The sequence below is a fragment of the Chaetura pelagica genome, unplaced genomic scaffold, assembly GCF_000747805.2.
Source record: "Chaetura pelagica isolate M959 unplaced genomic scaffold, ChaPel_1.0 scaffold76, whole genome shotgun sequence".
In the NCBI taxonomy this organism is placed as follows: Eukaryota; Metazoa; Chordata; class Aves; order Apodiformes; family Apodidae; genus Chaetura; species Chaetura pelagica.
In genome coordinates this window covers 10220096-10236803 of record NW_009970723.1, presented here as the reverse complement: position 1 = coordinate 10236803, position 16708 = coordinate 10220096, and the positions used below count along the sequence as shown (strand labels likewise).

Here is a 16708-nt window from a genome sequence, read left to right as displayed (position 1 = left end):
GGAGTGAACAACCCCGCCAATGGCTTGAAAGCGTATTTCTGCCAGTAGCTGTGATAAACACATGGATGTAGCAAAGGGTAGTGAAATTGTTTTTCTGATGGAGTTTTCCTGTCAGTATTTTATCTAAAGAATCTCGTGTCTATAATAAACAATGACAATTATTAAAAATAAAATATTTTGGCAGAGAATTAAAGTAAATTTTTAAACCTTGACAGACTTGCTTTAAACTACATGATTCTTTTCTCCTGCAACTAGATTTGTTGGAAGGTTTAAATCCCGCAAGGAACGTGAGGCAGAGCTTGGAGCCAGAGCAAAGGAATTCACTAATGTTTACATCAAGAATTTTGGAGAAGACATGGATGATGAGAGACTTAAGGAACTCTTTGGCAAGTTTGGTAATGTCTTAAGACTTTAAGTTTATATGAACACGAGTGAACTTCAGCTTACTTATATTTCATCTACACAGTGCCTTACAGGAACAAGGAATTGGCTGCCTGGCTGATTTTGATTTAATAACTTTTTTTTTTTTAAAGATACTGAAAAGTTAGTGCTTCCATTTTCAGATTCAAGTGCAGTAATATTCTCTGCAGAATTGTAAGTAGCCAGAATAGCGTAATATAATCCTGCCATCTGAAAATGTGTCCTGAATAGTCTTTTCAATGGGTTTTGCAGATTTTTCAGGCTTAAAGTGTTTCCTGATTTAGTACAGATTCTTGTTATGAATTCACTATACAAGATACATGGCAAATGAGTTTGCTGTTTGTTGACTTGCAGACTTCTTTACTCAGAGTATCACTGTTTTATTTATTCAGCTGCTTTATGGTTGACCTAGTATGAAATTACAAGGAAATTTTCCATTGGCAAACTATTGGTTCTGTCTTAATCTGTAGTTTTGCACAGGGCAAAATTATGAGATGATCATGATTTAGTAATGTATGTGTCACCACTGAAATAGGAAAATATAAACTTCAATTACAGGTATTTATACTAGTTTGTATGACACACATACTTTACTCAGTCTCAGCTTTTTTTGAGTATTTTCTTTCCGCTCTGCTTTTGCTGTTCTCAAGTAGATATCATGTGTAAAACAAGACAAAGCCTCAGGTATGAGATATTCTGTAGCAGCTGTAAGCAGCATCTACAGGAAATTCCTTTCCACTGTTGAAGTATCTGTGGTTGAAACAGTGGTGAACTTAGCTGCTACTATCTGTCTCAATTGAGCCTCTGCACTACATTTTTTCAGAGGTTTGGAACTGCTGAACTGGGATGGCTTTTCTTTCACAAGGATAAATGCATAACCATATACCTAACAGAAAGACCTCCTCTAGTTTTGAGTATCATCAAAAGACGGAAGCAGTAATGCTTTTTTAATGTTGTAATTTTTAATGATAAGAAAAATTTCATTCACTTTGACATGACATTCCTACCCCTTTTTGGTTGAAAATACAATGGGAAAGAAATTCAGCATGGCAGACTTCAGCTGTAATTTAAGTTCAACACTGGGGTAAATCAGCAATTTTATATTGATGCATGATGTTTACTAGATTCTGTTACCGGTGCAGAAGACCTTTGTGTTACTAGTGAAACTAAATATTAAGACTTATAAAAGGATTTTCAAAAGGTGAAGAGAATACACTCTGTGTATGAAGCATAAGTATTTAATTCTCTTTTTAGGTCCTGCCCTAAGTGTGAAAGTCATGACCGACGAGAGTGGGAAATCCAAAGGCTTTGGCTTTGTTAGTTTTGAAAGACATGAGGATGCCCAAAAAGTAAGCTTTTGGACCTCATTTTAGGAATTCTGTATCTGAAACACAAATAATGCACTTCATTGAGTGGTTTGAAATTGTGTGAATTCACTTAAGGGCTTTATCAAGGACACTGGAAAAGCAGGTATCTGCTTCCTAAAAGATCTGGCATGGTTTCTGTCATTTAGAATGCTTTCTTATGAGCAAATGTCAGTTTATTTGAGGAGCCTCTTAAGTCAACGTACTCTGAGACAGCTGGAACTAGTATAGAATTGGGGAATCTTGAATAGTCTGATGTAGTTGGGCTTAAAGGTCTCTATGAGTTTTGGACTCCCTCATGCTGGGCAACATGCAAGCATCGTAAATTGTTACATCTCTTCTGAAACCAGGTGAATCGGTGGATTAAATCTGGTTACACAATGTGTGCAAGGCAGAAAGGATGGTGTTTTCAAACTTCAGGACTTAAGCTTTTAGTTTTATGGAGCACATTTGGCACAGCTCTAAGAAAATAGTTGGTTGTGGAGCCTGTGATACTGCTTTTACTCTGAAGAGTAACTTTGGAAGAAGGGACCTTTTAATTCATGTAAATGCCTGTAGCATGCCAGTAAGCTATATAAACTCTTTGTTAGCTGGTTGCTTTGATGTGTTGGGTGATTGTGGCAGTAGGGACAGAACAGCAGGAGAAAACTCAGCACGGAACAAATCAGGGCAACAAACAAAGTTTGCTTTTCAAAAGGGACTTTGGTGATTTGTCAGTAGTGCAAGTGTACAAGCAAGAGATTAGAACAAATCACATCTACATTGTTCTGTCTTGCATACATTCAATGACAAATTGTTTATCTTATAGTAGTCAGAATCACATGTTGGGTATTGTAAATAACACAAAATTCCAATATCTCAGTAAAAGCATGTTTAAGGGCTTTGATCACAGTGGTATACAACAAACTGGTGACTTTTGGTTTTAAATCATTGAGTAAATCTGTGCCAGAGTTTTTGTGTCTTGATAGCTGTAACTCAAAACAGCATAAAGGAAAAAAAAAGTTCATATTTTCATACTCTTTAAGTATTTTGTTAATGAAATACTAAAAACTAAAGAGGGGGGAAAAAAGAGCCATGTATGCCAACTGTAGCTTAACATACTGTATAAGACAATCTGATAGATAATACAGTTCCAGATATTACTTTTAAAACCGAAGTCAGTTGTGTAAATTGGAGCTTTTCACCTTAACTTGCTTTCTTTTCTGTGTTTTTAGGAAGATACGGTTGGAGAAGTAGCTCTTTATGTGACTTGATATTTAATGTTTTTATCCAACTTCATAAAAGTTTTTTCTAATTCCTTGTGATTTTTCTTTAGCTGGACAGAAGCACAATCAGAAAGCAATTTCCATTTTATCTTAAGCAGGGAACTCTTATGATACTTTGTACCAGCTAGTGATATTTTAGCTAGGTTGGCCCTTTTTCTGTAATCCTTACATTAACTTTTTATATTTGAATTACATTTATTTTGTATGCCTGCAAAGCACTGGAGTATGAAGCACTGCTAACCTCTTGTTTATTAATGAAGGCTGTAGATGAGATGAATGGGAAAGAGCTCAATGGGAAACAAATCTATGTTGGCCGGGCCCAGAAAAAGGTGGAAAGACAGACGGAGCTGAAGCGCAAGTTTGAGCAAATGAAGCAGGACAGGATCACCAGATACCAGGTTGCGTTTTAATCCAGGAGGATTAACTTTATTCTACAATATTTTTAGATTTACACAGACCATTTGCTTTCTGAAATAACTTGCCTTTTTTTTAGGGTGTAAACCTTTATGTGAAAAATCTTGATGATGGGATTGATGATGAGCGCCTTCGAAAAGAATTCTCCCCATTTGGTACAATCACTAGTGCAAAGGTAAAGTTGATAGATTGTGCTTGTTCTTTCTCTGAAAATTAATAGTGGTCCTTCACCAAGGAAGAGCTGATTTATCTCACTGACTAACAGATGTGACCCAGTCACTTACCACCACTACGATGAATGTGAACATCTGCTTTCTTGATTATTGTACATCTGAGGTTAAATGCTTGTGGTCATCCTTTCTTGAAATAAACTGGATACTGAAATTAATGTGAGAAATTACATCTTCAGAGCAATAATGTGCTCGTTATTACTTCACTGAGATTTTAATCTGTATTCAGTAAATGGTTAGCTATTAATTAAGCAATTATTCCTTTTTATGAATTCAGTCAAAACAAAAATTAAACCAAAACTTCTTTCCTGTGAGAGTGACAGAGCACTAGAACAGGCTGCTCAGAGAGGTTGTGGAGTCTCCTTTGCTGGAGACATTCAAAACCCACCTGGACACATTCCAGTATTCTAGAGGATCCTGCTCTGGCAGGGGGGGTTGGACTAGTGATCTTTGGAGGTCCCTTCCAAGCCCTAAGATTCTGTGGTTCTGTAAAACAGACCTGTGTAGCTGTAGTAAGCTGAAAAAAGAAACTCTTGAGTTGATGAGGTACAACATTCTCTTGTCTTAAAACTAAATTTTGTACTGACAGGTCATGATGGAAGGTGGCCGCAGCAAAGGATTTGGATTTGTGTGCTTTTCATCACCAGAAGAAGCCACCAAAGCTGTCACAGAAATGAATGGTAGAATTGTGGCTACTAAACCATTATATGTAGCTCTAGCCCAGCGTAAGGAGGAGCGCCAAGCTCATCTCACCAACCAGTATATGCAGAGAATGGCAACTGTAAGAGCAGTACCTAATCCTGTCATCAACCCTTACCAGCCAGCACCTCCTTCAGGATACTTCATGGCAGCTATCCCACAGGTACGTAGAGAGATGAGTAACTGGATGTTTTGTATTGTGTATGAAATTTGGTTAGATTTACTAGTAAATAGAACTATTAGCATGTGTCCATAATTTCAGCATTCTAGTTTCATACCAGAAAGGTGATGACTGTTCAGCATGGCCTTCAAAGATAACAAAGTTACACAATGTTTTCATATTTGACAGACTCAGAACCGTGCTGCATACTATCCTACTAACCAACTCGCTCAACTTGCTAGACCCAGTCCTCGCTGGACTGCTCAGGGTGCCAGACCTCATCGTAAGTCACTTTATCTCTTTCCAGTGATTAAACTCCATAGCGTTTATCTTTGCACTTTTAAATACATTATCATGACATTGCAGTATTTTAAATACATTATCATGACATTGCAGTATTCTTTTTGTCACATTAGTGTTTTGTCACAATTGGTGTTTCAGCATGTAACTTAATGTATTTTCTCTAAAACATAGCATTCCAAAACATGCCTGGTGCTATCCGCCCAGCAGCACCCAGACCACCATTTAGTACCATGAGACCAGCTTCTTCACAAGTTCCACGAGTCATGTCAGCACAACGTGTTGGTGAGTTTCATTTATGCAAGCTTTAAGTATTAGACTTCTTCGGTAATATTTCAGATTCTGAATGACCTCTCAAAAGCATTTGATAACATTCAGTGTCACTCTACTTTCGTGGCTCAGTCTGAGCAGGATAGTGACACCTTCTAGTAGTTGCAAAGATGACAACTGCTGCTGTGGCCCCATCTCCTTAGCATGAAACATTGCTTATAGTGTGCATTTTAGTAATACTGTATGGCAGCCTCTGCCATTTCTAAACATAATTTATGACAATTATAATAGGATGTATTTAAAAATACTGAGATTATACAATTTGGGGTCTTACTATTATGTCGTAGAGTACTATGAGCTAGTATCATGTATGCAGAATCTGCACATTGCTGAATTAATGATTGTAATGGAGTCTTAATTATTTCAGAATGTATTAGGCAGCAGTATTTAATGAAGTAGGTATACTTCATGACTGTTGACATAACATGCTTATGAAATCAAGTGTTACATGAGGTTAGAATGAAATTCAGTTAATACCCAACCAAAGTATGTTTTCTCATAGGTCTTTTTTCAATACCATGTAAGAAAAGCAATTCATTGTTGAACTGACTGGAAAGTAACATTCATTAAAAGCTGAGATTTGAACTTTAGATGTGGCAGTTGGCAGTACTACTGAGATTACTATAATACAGTACCTAAATTAGATCCTCAGTGTGAGCTGGTTTGTTGTTTTTAACTTGCATAGTGTGGACTAAATAAAAAAAAATTCTTCACATATGGAATTGTTATTTTTTCAGCTAATACAGGCACACAAACAATTGGTCCACGTCCTGCAGCAGCCACTGCACCTACTCCTGCTGTACGCACAGTACCACAGTACAAATACGCTGCAGGTGTTCGTAATCCTCAGCAGCATCTTAATACACAGCCACAGGTTGCCATGCAGCAGGTATGTGACTTTAGGAACTGGCCCATGCTCTTGTTGGTGCTTTTTGCAGGGGAAGGTGACAGCAGGAGGTGGGGGGGAGGCCCTTATTACTGAGAGTTGTCTGTTATTTTAGAATTCAGGCTCTGTATTATGGCAGCAGAGTTACAGCCTTGGGGTTTTAAGTGTATTTCAAGTTCATCTGGGACAGGATGTGATCCTCTGTTGCTTGGTATTTTCCAGTTGCTTGATACCTCAGCCTCAAGCTGTTGATGATAATAATCTCAGTATCACTCAGCTCTAACCAGCACTATTTGATTAAATTGACTCTGTTGTAATTTGTCACCTTTCTGACAGTGTAGGCATTGCTTATGCTGAGTTTTGGAACACTGGATATTTGAAGCTGTACCTAGTTACGAACTAGAATTTAATTTTGAAATGATGTTAAATTAATTTGCAGCCTGCTGTCCATGTGCAAGGTCAGGAACCCTTGACTGCTTCCATGTTGGCTTCTGCCCCTCCACAAGAACAAAAGCAGATGTTAGGTATGTACTCAATACCTTACTGTATGCCTTGTAGCAGAAGGAGAGAGTACTCTTTTATCCATCTTCAAATGCAGAATAAATTCTGTTGGCAGTATAACAAGGTGTTTGTTTGCCTTTTCCTTTAAATCTAGGCTGTGTTTGTCAGATGAGGTTTGTCACTGATGAGCTTTGTTCTCCCTAGGGGAACGCCTATTTCCTCTCATTCAAAGCATGCACCCTACTCTGGCGGGCAAGATCACTGGGATGTTGTTGGAGATTGACAACTCTGAACTCCTCCACATGCTTGAGTCTCCTGAGTCTCTTCGTTCGAAGGTAAGTGGACTTTTACCTTCTGCTAGTGTTATCAGCAATTAAGTCTACACTGATTTAGCAGGTGTTTATGCTGGCACAGTGGAGTAGCAGCAATGCAACAGTGGTACAGGACGAGATGTAAGAATAGCCTCTTTGAGGGTGGCAGTGACTTACGTCAGCATGACCTGGAACTGTTATGTTACCCTTTTCCACTAAACAATGCAGGCATTGTTTGTATGTATAATTTAAACTGTTTCATTAACTTAAACATACAGAAATTGCTAAGCTTCCCTTTATTATTTTTTTTTACTTAACAGGTTGATGAAGCTGTAGCCGTACTACAAGCCCACCAAGCTAAAGAGGCTGCTCAAAAGGCAGTTAATAATCCCACTGGGGTTCCAAGTGTTTAATAAGTAAGTTTTCTGAGCTCTGTGATTTCATAGATGACTCAGGCAATAGTCCTTACTCGATGGCCTTGTAAGCAGAGTGCTTCCAGGATCTGTATCTTCTGCAGTGACACAAAGTAACAGCTACGGCAACAGTTGTAAGCAAATTTTGTGCTCAAGCCTGTTGTTCAGTTCTGTAGCTCTCCTTCAGCAAATGCTACTGACTATTCATGCTGTTGTTCAAGAGGAAGTTGTGGAAGTAAACTTAAAACAGTATTCCAACAGTATTTTTCATTAGCAATTCAGTAGCTTATTTACACTATGATTTGTATACACTTGACAATACTGTACAAAATTGTACAGTAATTAAAAATGAAATGACATTGTCTTCACATTCTGGTGAATTTAACTTTGTCAATTAAAATACTTATTTTCTGTCTTGCCTTCTGTGGGGTTAGTATCTTAATTTTGCATAACAGGAAGAGATAAAGGGTAATCTGGTCTTGAGAGTAGAGGTGATCTGCAGTCAAGGTAGTTAGAGTAATGAATTATCGTGTGTAGCTGTTGCTCAAGGTCAGGCTGTGCCCAGTACTGTTCAGGTCTAGAGTCAGTTGTGTCCTACCACATATCACAGACTTGGCGTGCTTTACTTCCATGTCTCTAAAAAGTGGGAGATACCTCTGATACCTTACTGCTTGTGAAGAACTTCTATATGATAAGTACTGTGAAAGCCCAAAGTACTTTACAAAGGCTTACACTTGCAGAAAACCTGTCGGAAAACATGCAGTGCCGCTTTGATTTTAAAACCTAACAGCATGGTTTTTGTTCACAGGAAGATCCGGGACTACAATCTAGAACTTCGCTTCACCGAAGAAAAAAAAAATCTAAACATGGAAAAACTATTAAATATTGAGAAAAACATTGCAAAATATAAAATAAATAAAAAAAGGAAAGGAAACTTTGAAGCTTATGTACACAGCAACGCCGGGGCTAGCTAAACAAGTGCTAGTCCTAGATTACTTATTGATTTAAAATTTAAAAAAAAATAGTAAAATAAAAAATACAAATTAATGTTTTATAAACCCGGGGGAAAAGAATTTTCAGCAGGTAGTTAGAGTAATGAATTATCGTGTGTAGCTGTTGCTCAAGGTCAGGCTGTGCCCAGTACTGTTCAGGTCTAGAGTCAGTTGTGTCCTACCACATATCACAGACTTGGCGTGCTTTACTTCCATGTCTCTAAAAAGTGGGAGATACCTCTGATACCTTACTGCTTGTGAAGAACTTCTATATGATAAGTACTGTGAAAGCCCAAAGTACTTTACAAAGGCTTACACTTGCAGAAAACCTGTCGGAAAACATGCAGTGCCGCTTTGATTTTAAAACCTAACAGCATGGTTTTTGTTCACAGGAAGATCCGGGACTACAATCTAGAACTTCGCTTCACCGAAGAAAAAAAAAATCTAAACATGGAAAAACTATTAAATATTGAGAAAAACATTGCAAAATATAAAATAAATAAAAAAAGGAAAGGAAACTTTGAAGCTTATGTACACAGCAACGCCGGGGCTAGCTAAACAAGTGCTAGTCCTAGATTACTTATTGATTTAAAATTTAAAAAAAAATAGTAAAATAAAAAATACAAATTAATGTTTTATAAACCCGGGGGAAAAGAATTTTCAGCACAGTACAAAAATTTAAAGCATTCCTTTCTTTAATTTTGTAATTCTTTACTGTGGAAAAGCTCAGAATATCACCACTGTTTTAGTTGACAGTGAGAATTGATAGCTGAGCAAAGAAACGTAATTTGGATTATAAAATTCTTGGTTTAATAAAAATTCCTTAAACACTGACTTCCTTGTGATTGTTTCTTTTGTACAGTGTGTTTTTGGTAAGTTTCAGAATGCCAAGTTAGTGTTCCATTCTTTAGTATATCTTAGAGGCTAATTTCTAGAAATTTCTGTCTAGCCACCTGTTACTGATAATATAAACTTAGGCATTAAATAAAAAAAAACAGCTAGAGCCACATTTGGGTTTTACATCCTTCATAGTATGGTATCTGAGCTCTTGTCATTGTCTAATTAGAAATAGACCTTCAAATACCCTGCCTTGAGATGATCAGTAAGGACTGTTACATGTTGGAATTGTGTAACATACCAGCATGTGTTCCCATTGGACCACCTGCACATGATGTTTGTTCTCACAGGTTTTGGTCAGAGGAACAATCTGCGTTAGGTCTCCAGCTGTGTCTTTAGATGACTAATGATCCCTGAGTTGAGGACAGAGTATTATGGATACAGGTGAATAAACAAGCATTGTCTGCAATAGGTAGTGTTGCAAAATTCCATTGTTGGGAATGTATGAACACAGAGCATTCCTAGAGTAAAACAATTGAGGCTTCAGGCAGCAGTGTATTAAAAAAGTATGTAAAAGATCATGGTTTATACACTGTAAAAATCCTTCTATGGACATGACTGCTTAATCCTCTTAGTCAGGTTTTCCTAGTGCTGTGTTTCCTAACAAGTGAATGGCTACTGTGGCCTTTTTCCTCTTAGTAAGAGACCAATTGGTTTAATTCTGGCTTTGGTACATTTTTTAGTTTTTCGTGTGCTGAACAATTAATTCTTGTCAGAGGCAATTTTGAAAGTCTGGTGAAATCATTCTAGCAGTCTTACTGGCTCCAGGAATTGGCTTCTGCCTGTAAAGGCAACTTTCCTGGTTCATTCTGTGTTGATTGTCATTTAAGAATCAGAAATGAAGGGGGGAGAAAGCCTTTTCAATGCTTCTTGATCTAGATCTGATCTAATGTGCAGTAGCAGTGAAACAATCTGTTTTCACTCAGGGCTGATAGGGCCTTCAGGTCAGCTGGCATGTTAGTCACTGAAAAGAGCATCTGAGCAGATGACCAGTGGCAGGAAAAGTGAGAAGAGCCAACTATCACAAGCTCTTAGTTCGCTGCATCATCTTTCGGAGGCTGAGAGTTTGCGGGGTCAAAGCTGTTAAATGCGTAACCACGAGAGACAGAGTAACAAACACTTTTGTTGCAAAGCAAACTTTTGCTGTGTAACTTAGCAGATACATTGAAGTTGCCCATCTACAGGTGGGCTATCCCCTACAGCTGCGGGTTTGCTTTCTGCCCCTGCTTCCTTTAGGGAGTACTTCCTGCAGACTTGCAGAATACAAGAGGAATTTTCTACCCAGTTTAGCCCATAATTTGGTCTGTAAGCTACTTAACATTGCTAGTGCAGGGGGGAGAAAGGAAGCAGTGGAGATGGCACATCTTCCTTTTCCAGAGAAGAAAGAAATGGAGGAAAGCACAACCCTTAGCCACTGAAATCCCTTGGCTTCTAGTTGCTGTATTGAAAAATTCAGTTTCTGTGGAATCATAGGAAGGGGGGGACTAGTGAGTTCTTTCTGGAAGGATCTCTGGAATCCATGTTGCATGGGGGGAATGCCAGCGTCCTCTGGACCTATAGGTACAGCCTTGAAGCCCTTCAGTATGTTTTCTGAAGGCCCTCAGAAGACAATTCAGGAGTGCCCTTATTTCCTTTCTGCAAGGATCTTCAGATTTCTACTCTTTAGTGAATTTAAGAAATAAGCTTAGCAGTGAGGTAAAATTGATCTGGAGTAAATGAATCCCATTTAAAATCCCTCACTATAAAAGCATTAGGTTAAGCTTGTACAATTCTTGTGCTCAGTCCTGTCCTGATGGAGGCAGACTGAGTTAGCCTTTAATTTGCAATCTTTCTGAAGTATATGACTGTAAGAATTTTTGAAATTGGATGGTAAATCCTGTAAAAGAAGCAGCTCAGACAAGACACGTACATGCTAACAGGTTGAATGTACAACATAATTTTATGTAAAGTTTACGTAAAAACATTAATGTTTTGGAGACAGTTTTAAAGAGGTAAAAATAGCACCATAATAGAAATGTTGAAGACTTGGATCATATTAATGGTTTAGTGGAAGATCTAAAGGATGATCTAAAAGCCTAACTATTGTGGGAGTTTCAGTGCCCTAGCAGGGAAGTAAGAGCCTGTGTAACTTCTGCTTGTTTCCCCAGGTGAGAGGCAGTTTGTCTTCAGTGACTTTGCTGATATTAAACCAAACTGATTTTTATGTTTTGTAAGAATTTGCAAGTTATTTAACCTCTTGCACGTGGGTAAACTGAAAAAGGGGGGAAGAACGTGTTCTTCCACCTTTGTACAAGGCTTCTGTGGGTGTGTAAAGCATTACTGTCTGTACCAGCCTGAAATAATAGGTAACATTTGTGATGGAACAGTGAGGCAGTTCTCGTGAGGTGTTCCTGACGAGGTAAGAAAACAAATTCTGGGTTGGTAGCGTTTCTTTCTCCCTGCTCTTGATTGATGGTAATTGCCCACTGTGAACAATGCTTTCTAGTGCCTCTATCAATGTATCTTTAGAGTACCCCTGTAAAACTGCACCACACAGAGCACTCATTTTACCCCACAGCAGTCAAGCATTGTTCCCCTGGGTTAATAGGCAGGGTAACTGGCAGTCTCTTCTCTCTCTGCCACAGGGTCCCGCTAGCATGTGTCAGAGGCTTATACTGATCCTCTGCTGCCCTGCAGCCACTCAGCACTAAGCTGATTTTGCTGCATCCTCTGGTATTTCATTCCTTCCGTTCTTCCCAGTCTCCCATTCTAACCACAGCAAATGCTTCAGCATTTAGCAGCAGCCAAAAAGCCTGCTCTTAGAATAAATGGCATTCTGAATACATGAATGGTGCTGTGTTCACCATCCACTTTCCCAAGCAGAATGCAGCTTTATGGGCAGCTACACTGAAGGTTTGGTGCAGAGGTAATCTGGATTGCATACATTCTCCTCACTGCGCTGCAGAAGTCTGGGAAATCCTGATACCACAGTGCTGGGAAGGCAGGGGCAAGGTGGTGGACATCAAGAGCCTGAGTCAGACAATGTCATTACAGTTGCCAGTTTACACTAATTTAGTGTCTACTCTTGAATAAACAAAGACATATTTTCAGTCCTTCCACCTAAATGTGTTTCCCTCTTGGGAGCATTGTTAATGATTGCTATGGACAACTGGATGTTGAAAGACAACAGTTTACCATTTTGGATTAGGATTCTTGGCAAAAGTTTTCTGAATTCTGCATCTTAATAGCCACTTCTGCTTGGGATAACTGGGAAAACCAAAACCAAAAAACAACAACAACAAAACAAAACAACCAAACTCCCCAAAATCAACCTAGATTTATATATATGTTCAATAGGTCCAGGAGTTGTGGTCCAAATTGACTAGCTACAGAGAGCCAGTCTTGCCCTTGGGACCACAATTCAGCAGGCTTTCATAGTTATGTGTTTCAGGTATGTAGCAAAGCATTTCTGGCCATCCTACTTGGAATTAAGTAGGAAGCTCCATTTCTAGGATTGATCCTTCTGTTGGTGTTACTTCCTGAACAGGAGCAGCATTTTCACTTGCCACTGGAGTAGCTTAAACTACTAGTGAACTCTTCATGGCTTCCCATGTACAAGTTGTCCCTGAGAGGCAGAGTCAAGTTTAGAAATGCCTCATGAGTAAATGCAGCATAGTCTTGGTTTTACTGAAATCAGATTACTTTTTATGATGTAACTTAAAACTTCAAATTAAACTGCTCTTTTTCCCTTGCCTCCTTCCCATTTTCCCTTTGATCAACTCATCATCCTTTCCTTACAAAGAGAAGCACCACATCCTATGTCCCATAACATCAATTAGCTGCCTCATCAACACCATGGCAAGTGATGCTAAGAGCACAGCACCTTTGCAATTAAAAGCTACAGGAAAGCTACAAGTTCTTCTCTGATGGAGCTTCAGAGGCAGCAAGCTGACTTAAAGAGGATCTGCAGCTCAACCTATAGCAAAGGAAGTTGAGTCTAGGACCTCCCTATTCTCATGTGAAGACAAAACCTGGGAAATCCTCATACACGCTATTCCCAGCAGCTGACCATTTGCATTTGGGATCTTGTCTCTTCTGAGCCACAAGTCAGCATCTCACTCATTGCCTCCCCTCCTCACAGGTTTTCCCTCAATTGACAAGCATGGAGCAGCACATAAAAAAAGCCAAGAAATGATTCCTCTAGTGTGGTGGGCTGACCCCAGCTGGATGCCAGGTGCCCACCAAGTTGCTCTATCACTCCCCCTCCTCAAATGTACAGGAGAGAAAAAAGTATTATGAAAGGATCAGGGGTCAAGATAAGAACAGGGAGAGATCACTCACCAGTTGCCATAATGGGCAAAACAGACTCACCTTGGGGAAATAAGTTTACTACCAATCAAATCAGAATAGAGTAATGAGAAAGGAAACCAGATCTTAAAAGTACCTTGACCCCACCCCTCCCTTCTTCCTGGGCTCAGCTTTGCTCCTGATCTATCTACCTTCTCCCATAGCAGTGCAGGGTCATTTGGGTATCCACCTGCTCTGGTGTGGGGTCCTCCATGGGCTGCAGGTGGAAATCTGCTGCCCCACTAATGTCTGAGGGCTGCAGGGGGACAGCCTGCCTCACCATGGTCTTCACCACAGGCTGCAGTGGAATCTCTGCCCTGGCACCTGCAGCAGCTCCTCCACCTCCTTTCTTCACTGACCTTGCTGTCTGCAGAGTTGTTGCTCTCACATGTTCTCACTCCTCTCTTCTGACTGCTGCTGGTGTTCCACAGCAATTTTTCCCTCCTTAAATATATTATCCCAGAGACGCTACCACTGATGCTGACTGGCTGAGCATTGGCCAGTGGTGGGTCAGCCTTGGAGCTGGCTGGCATTGGCTCTATCAGATATGGGTGAAGCTTCAGGCAGCTTCCCACAGAAGCTTGCCCAGTAGCACTGCCAAAACCTTGCCACTCCAGTACAGTGGGCAAGGCAGTTGGGTTTCAGCACACCAGGAGACTCACTGCTGTTCCTTAGGTAGCTCTGAGTCCACATGGCACTAGCACCTCTGCAAAGGAAAGCTTTCAGTTCCTCTTACCTTCTGTGGGACATGGCCATCAGTGATGGATCATAGCTATATCCAGATGAAAAAAACACCTGGCAGGGTTACAAATCCGTAGGAGGTTGCACTTGAAGTGAATACAAACCTGAAACAATGTTTTCAGCTACACTGAGACCACAAGGTGCACACGTAGTTGGAGCTTCCTTTAAAGGAATTTGGCCCCAAACATACTGCAGTGTCACCTCTGTAAGTGGAAGCTTGCTTAATCCTGTCTCCTGACACTGTCAGAGAGATGAGCCACCAAAGATAGATCATTTTGCTCTCCTGTGGTATTGCAGAGGGGAACCAGATTCAGGTAGATGAAGAGACCACTAATCTAGAATGCAGAAGTGGAAAAGTCCTGCCCTTGGCCTGGAGCGTAGCTCTTTCCTCTGGCTGCCTGTACCTCACATTCATCCATCAAACTCACCAATTTGCCTCCCAGATTACGAGTGGAGATGTGGATTTGCAAAGTGGCTTGGGTTGTGAACACTGATGCACACAGGAGCTTTGCTCAGGAGGGGACGGAAAGCTCTTCCAGGGCTGCCAGGGTACAGATGCCTCACTTCCCAGGTTCAACATGGCAGATGTAACACTAGGAGCTACAAAGGTGGATCTGTAAGAAGGTGGTTGTGGGGGTGCCCCAGAGGTCATCAGACTGGTAACATCTGGCTGCACAGAAGAAGAATAAAAGCAAATCACCAAACATGTTATGTTACACAATGTTACTTTACTTAGTATTCTCCATTTTCTCCAGAATACCCACAGTTAACCCTGTTTCTTAAAAAATATGTGCTAAACTTGTTCCACTGAGAAGAGCTTTTCCCCAGGTCAGTTAGTGAATCAAGACCTTCCTGAAATAATTTTCTTCCTCTGACGAAGGGCCTTTCAGTGAGGTCAGAGTTCTGTGCTTATGTGGGGCCCCAGTTTGCAGGGGCAGCATTTCAGCTGCATTATTTCCATGCTGATGAACTCACTGCATGTTTCCAGCAGCCCTGCTTTTGTGACACTACGAGGACATCCACACAAAAAGGGCCAGATCCCACCGTGCCGTTCCCTCAGAGGTACCAGAAATATGATAAGGGAAGCGATCAAATATAGCAACCATAGCTCATCTTCATTGCCTGGCAATTAGTGATAAACAAAAGTCCCAGGCTGTGCTGTCAGGGGGGCAGATCTGCTGCCTGTGGGGCACTCATGTCTGCAGGTGAAATCCAGCAGCAACCGAGGGGTGAATAAAAGAAAACCCCAAGGGGTGCAGCAGCAGACGATGGTAAAGCAGCTTAACAGGAAGCATTGGCCAAGCATCTTGATGTGTGGGCTCCCAGTGCATTTTTTCCTTGGCCTCTGGGAAAGAGATGCAACTGCTTTATTGGGGTCTTTAATCCTATGAACAACTCCAGAAAGTGTGTAGAGGTCAGTCCAGGCAAATGGCACAGCCAGTTGCAGGGCTTCTTGGACAAGCTAGGGGTTAACCAAGTGTTGGATCCTTTGACCTGAATTGCCTGAGCAAGTACCTCAGGAGTGACTGTTCCCACACAGGCAATTACAAAATAGCAGGAACACAGGCCAGGAGTATTCCAAGGAATAGTGGGCATCAGGGAAAAAATACATGGTGCCAACTAACTGAAGTGGACCACTCCAGGGTGACTCTGCCTGTTTTTCTCTTTGCTTATGTTCTCTTTCTTGTCTAAGTCGCCTCTGTTTCTTTCCCTTCTATACTTCCTCTGGTTTTCTTAGGAAGATAAGAGGTAGCATGTGACATTGAGCTTTTCTGTGGAGGCAGAGCAGCCTCCAGCTTTCTCTTTGCTAGCTTGATCTTTCTGGCTTCTGCCAGTCCTTAGCTCTGAGCAAAATCTTTCCCAGCTCTTCCATCAGTCTGGGTGTACACTGTTATCCCTGCTGAGCAGCCTTAATTTACCTTGACAACCCTATTTTAGGGCCTTGCTTGATGAATGCTTCACGTGGTAGTGGTTTAGCTAGATGCTCCTTCTTTTAGCAGCCTCCTTGCTGTTGTCTCCATTGCAGTGATGGGACTACTCTGAAGCAGCTTTTCAGCCAGGAAGCCTCTGCTGGTGATCAGTCCACCTGTCCCAGCTCTGTGTGACTGCATAAGGAGTGGGAGTAGCACAGCCAGCAGCTGAGTCAGCAGCAGGGCTGCCATGTTTGAGGTGTGCTCTTGAGTCCCAGCTCTGTTATTTTTTTCCCTTTAGGAGCTCTCACTAATATTTTGCTGTGGTTAATGAAGTATTTTGGGCAACACCTCTGAACTAATAAACCAGGTTATGCATTTTATTGTTTTTTCTTTAGGGTTTACTCTTTATTCCTCAATAGGTTTTAACTTCATTAATGCTCTCAGCAAAATCTCTCCCTTCTCTGCATCCTCTGCAACTGACACTTTGCCTCTTGCTGGGCTTTACAACTTGTTAGCTGATTTTTGTTTTTAATTCCTTCATTCCTG

General features: G+C 40.6%; 1 protein-coding gene across 1 annotated transcript in view; it reads left to right on the top strand.

Moving 5' to 3' along the window:
- PABPC1 (poly(A) binding protein, cytoplasmic 1) overlaps positions 1-9119 on the top strand; it is an 11275-nt gene extending 2156 nt beyond the window's left edge. The window contains exons 3-14 of the mRNA XM_010006454.1: positions 256-395; positions 1675-1769; positions 3310-3447; positions 3543-3638; positions 4283-4555; positions 4742-4835; positions 5027-5137; positions 5920-6071; positions 6508-6592; positions 6774-6904; positions 7201-7296; positions 8678-9119. Coding sequence (XP_010004756.1) covers positions 256-395; positions 1675-1769; positions 3310-3447; positions 3543-3638; positions 4283-4555; positions 4742-4835; positions 5027-5137; positions 5920-6071; positions 6508-6592; positions 6774-6904; positions 7201-7293 — 1408 coding nt within the window. The 3' untranslated portion in view covers positions 7294-7296; positions 8678-9119. The remainder of the gene's footprint in view (positions 1-255; positions 396-1674; positions 1770-3309; positions 3448-3542; positions 3639-4282; positions 4556-4741; positions 4836-5026; positions 5138-5919; positions 6072-6507; positions 6593-6773; positions 6905-7200; positions 7297-8677) is intronic.
- Positions 9120-16708: the final 7589 nt, after the last annotated feature.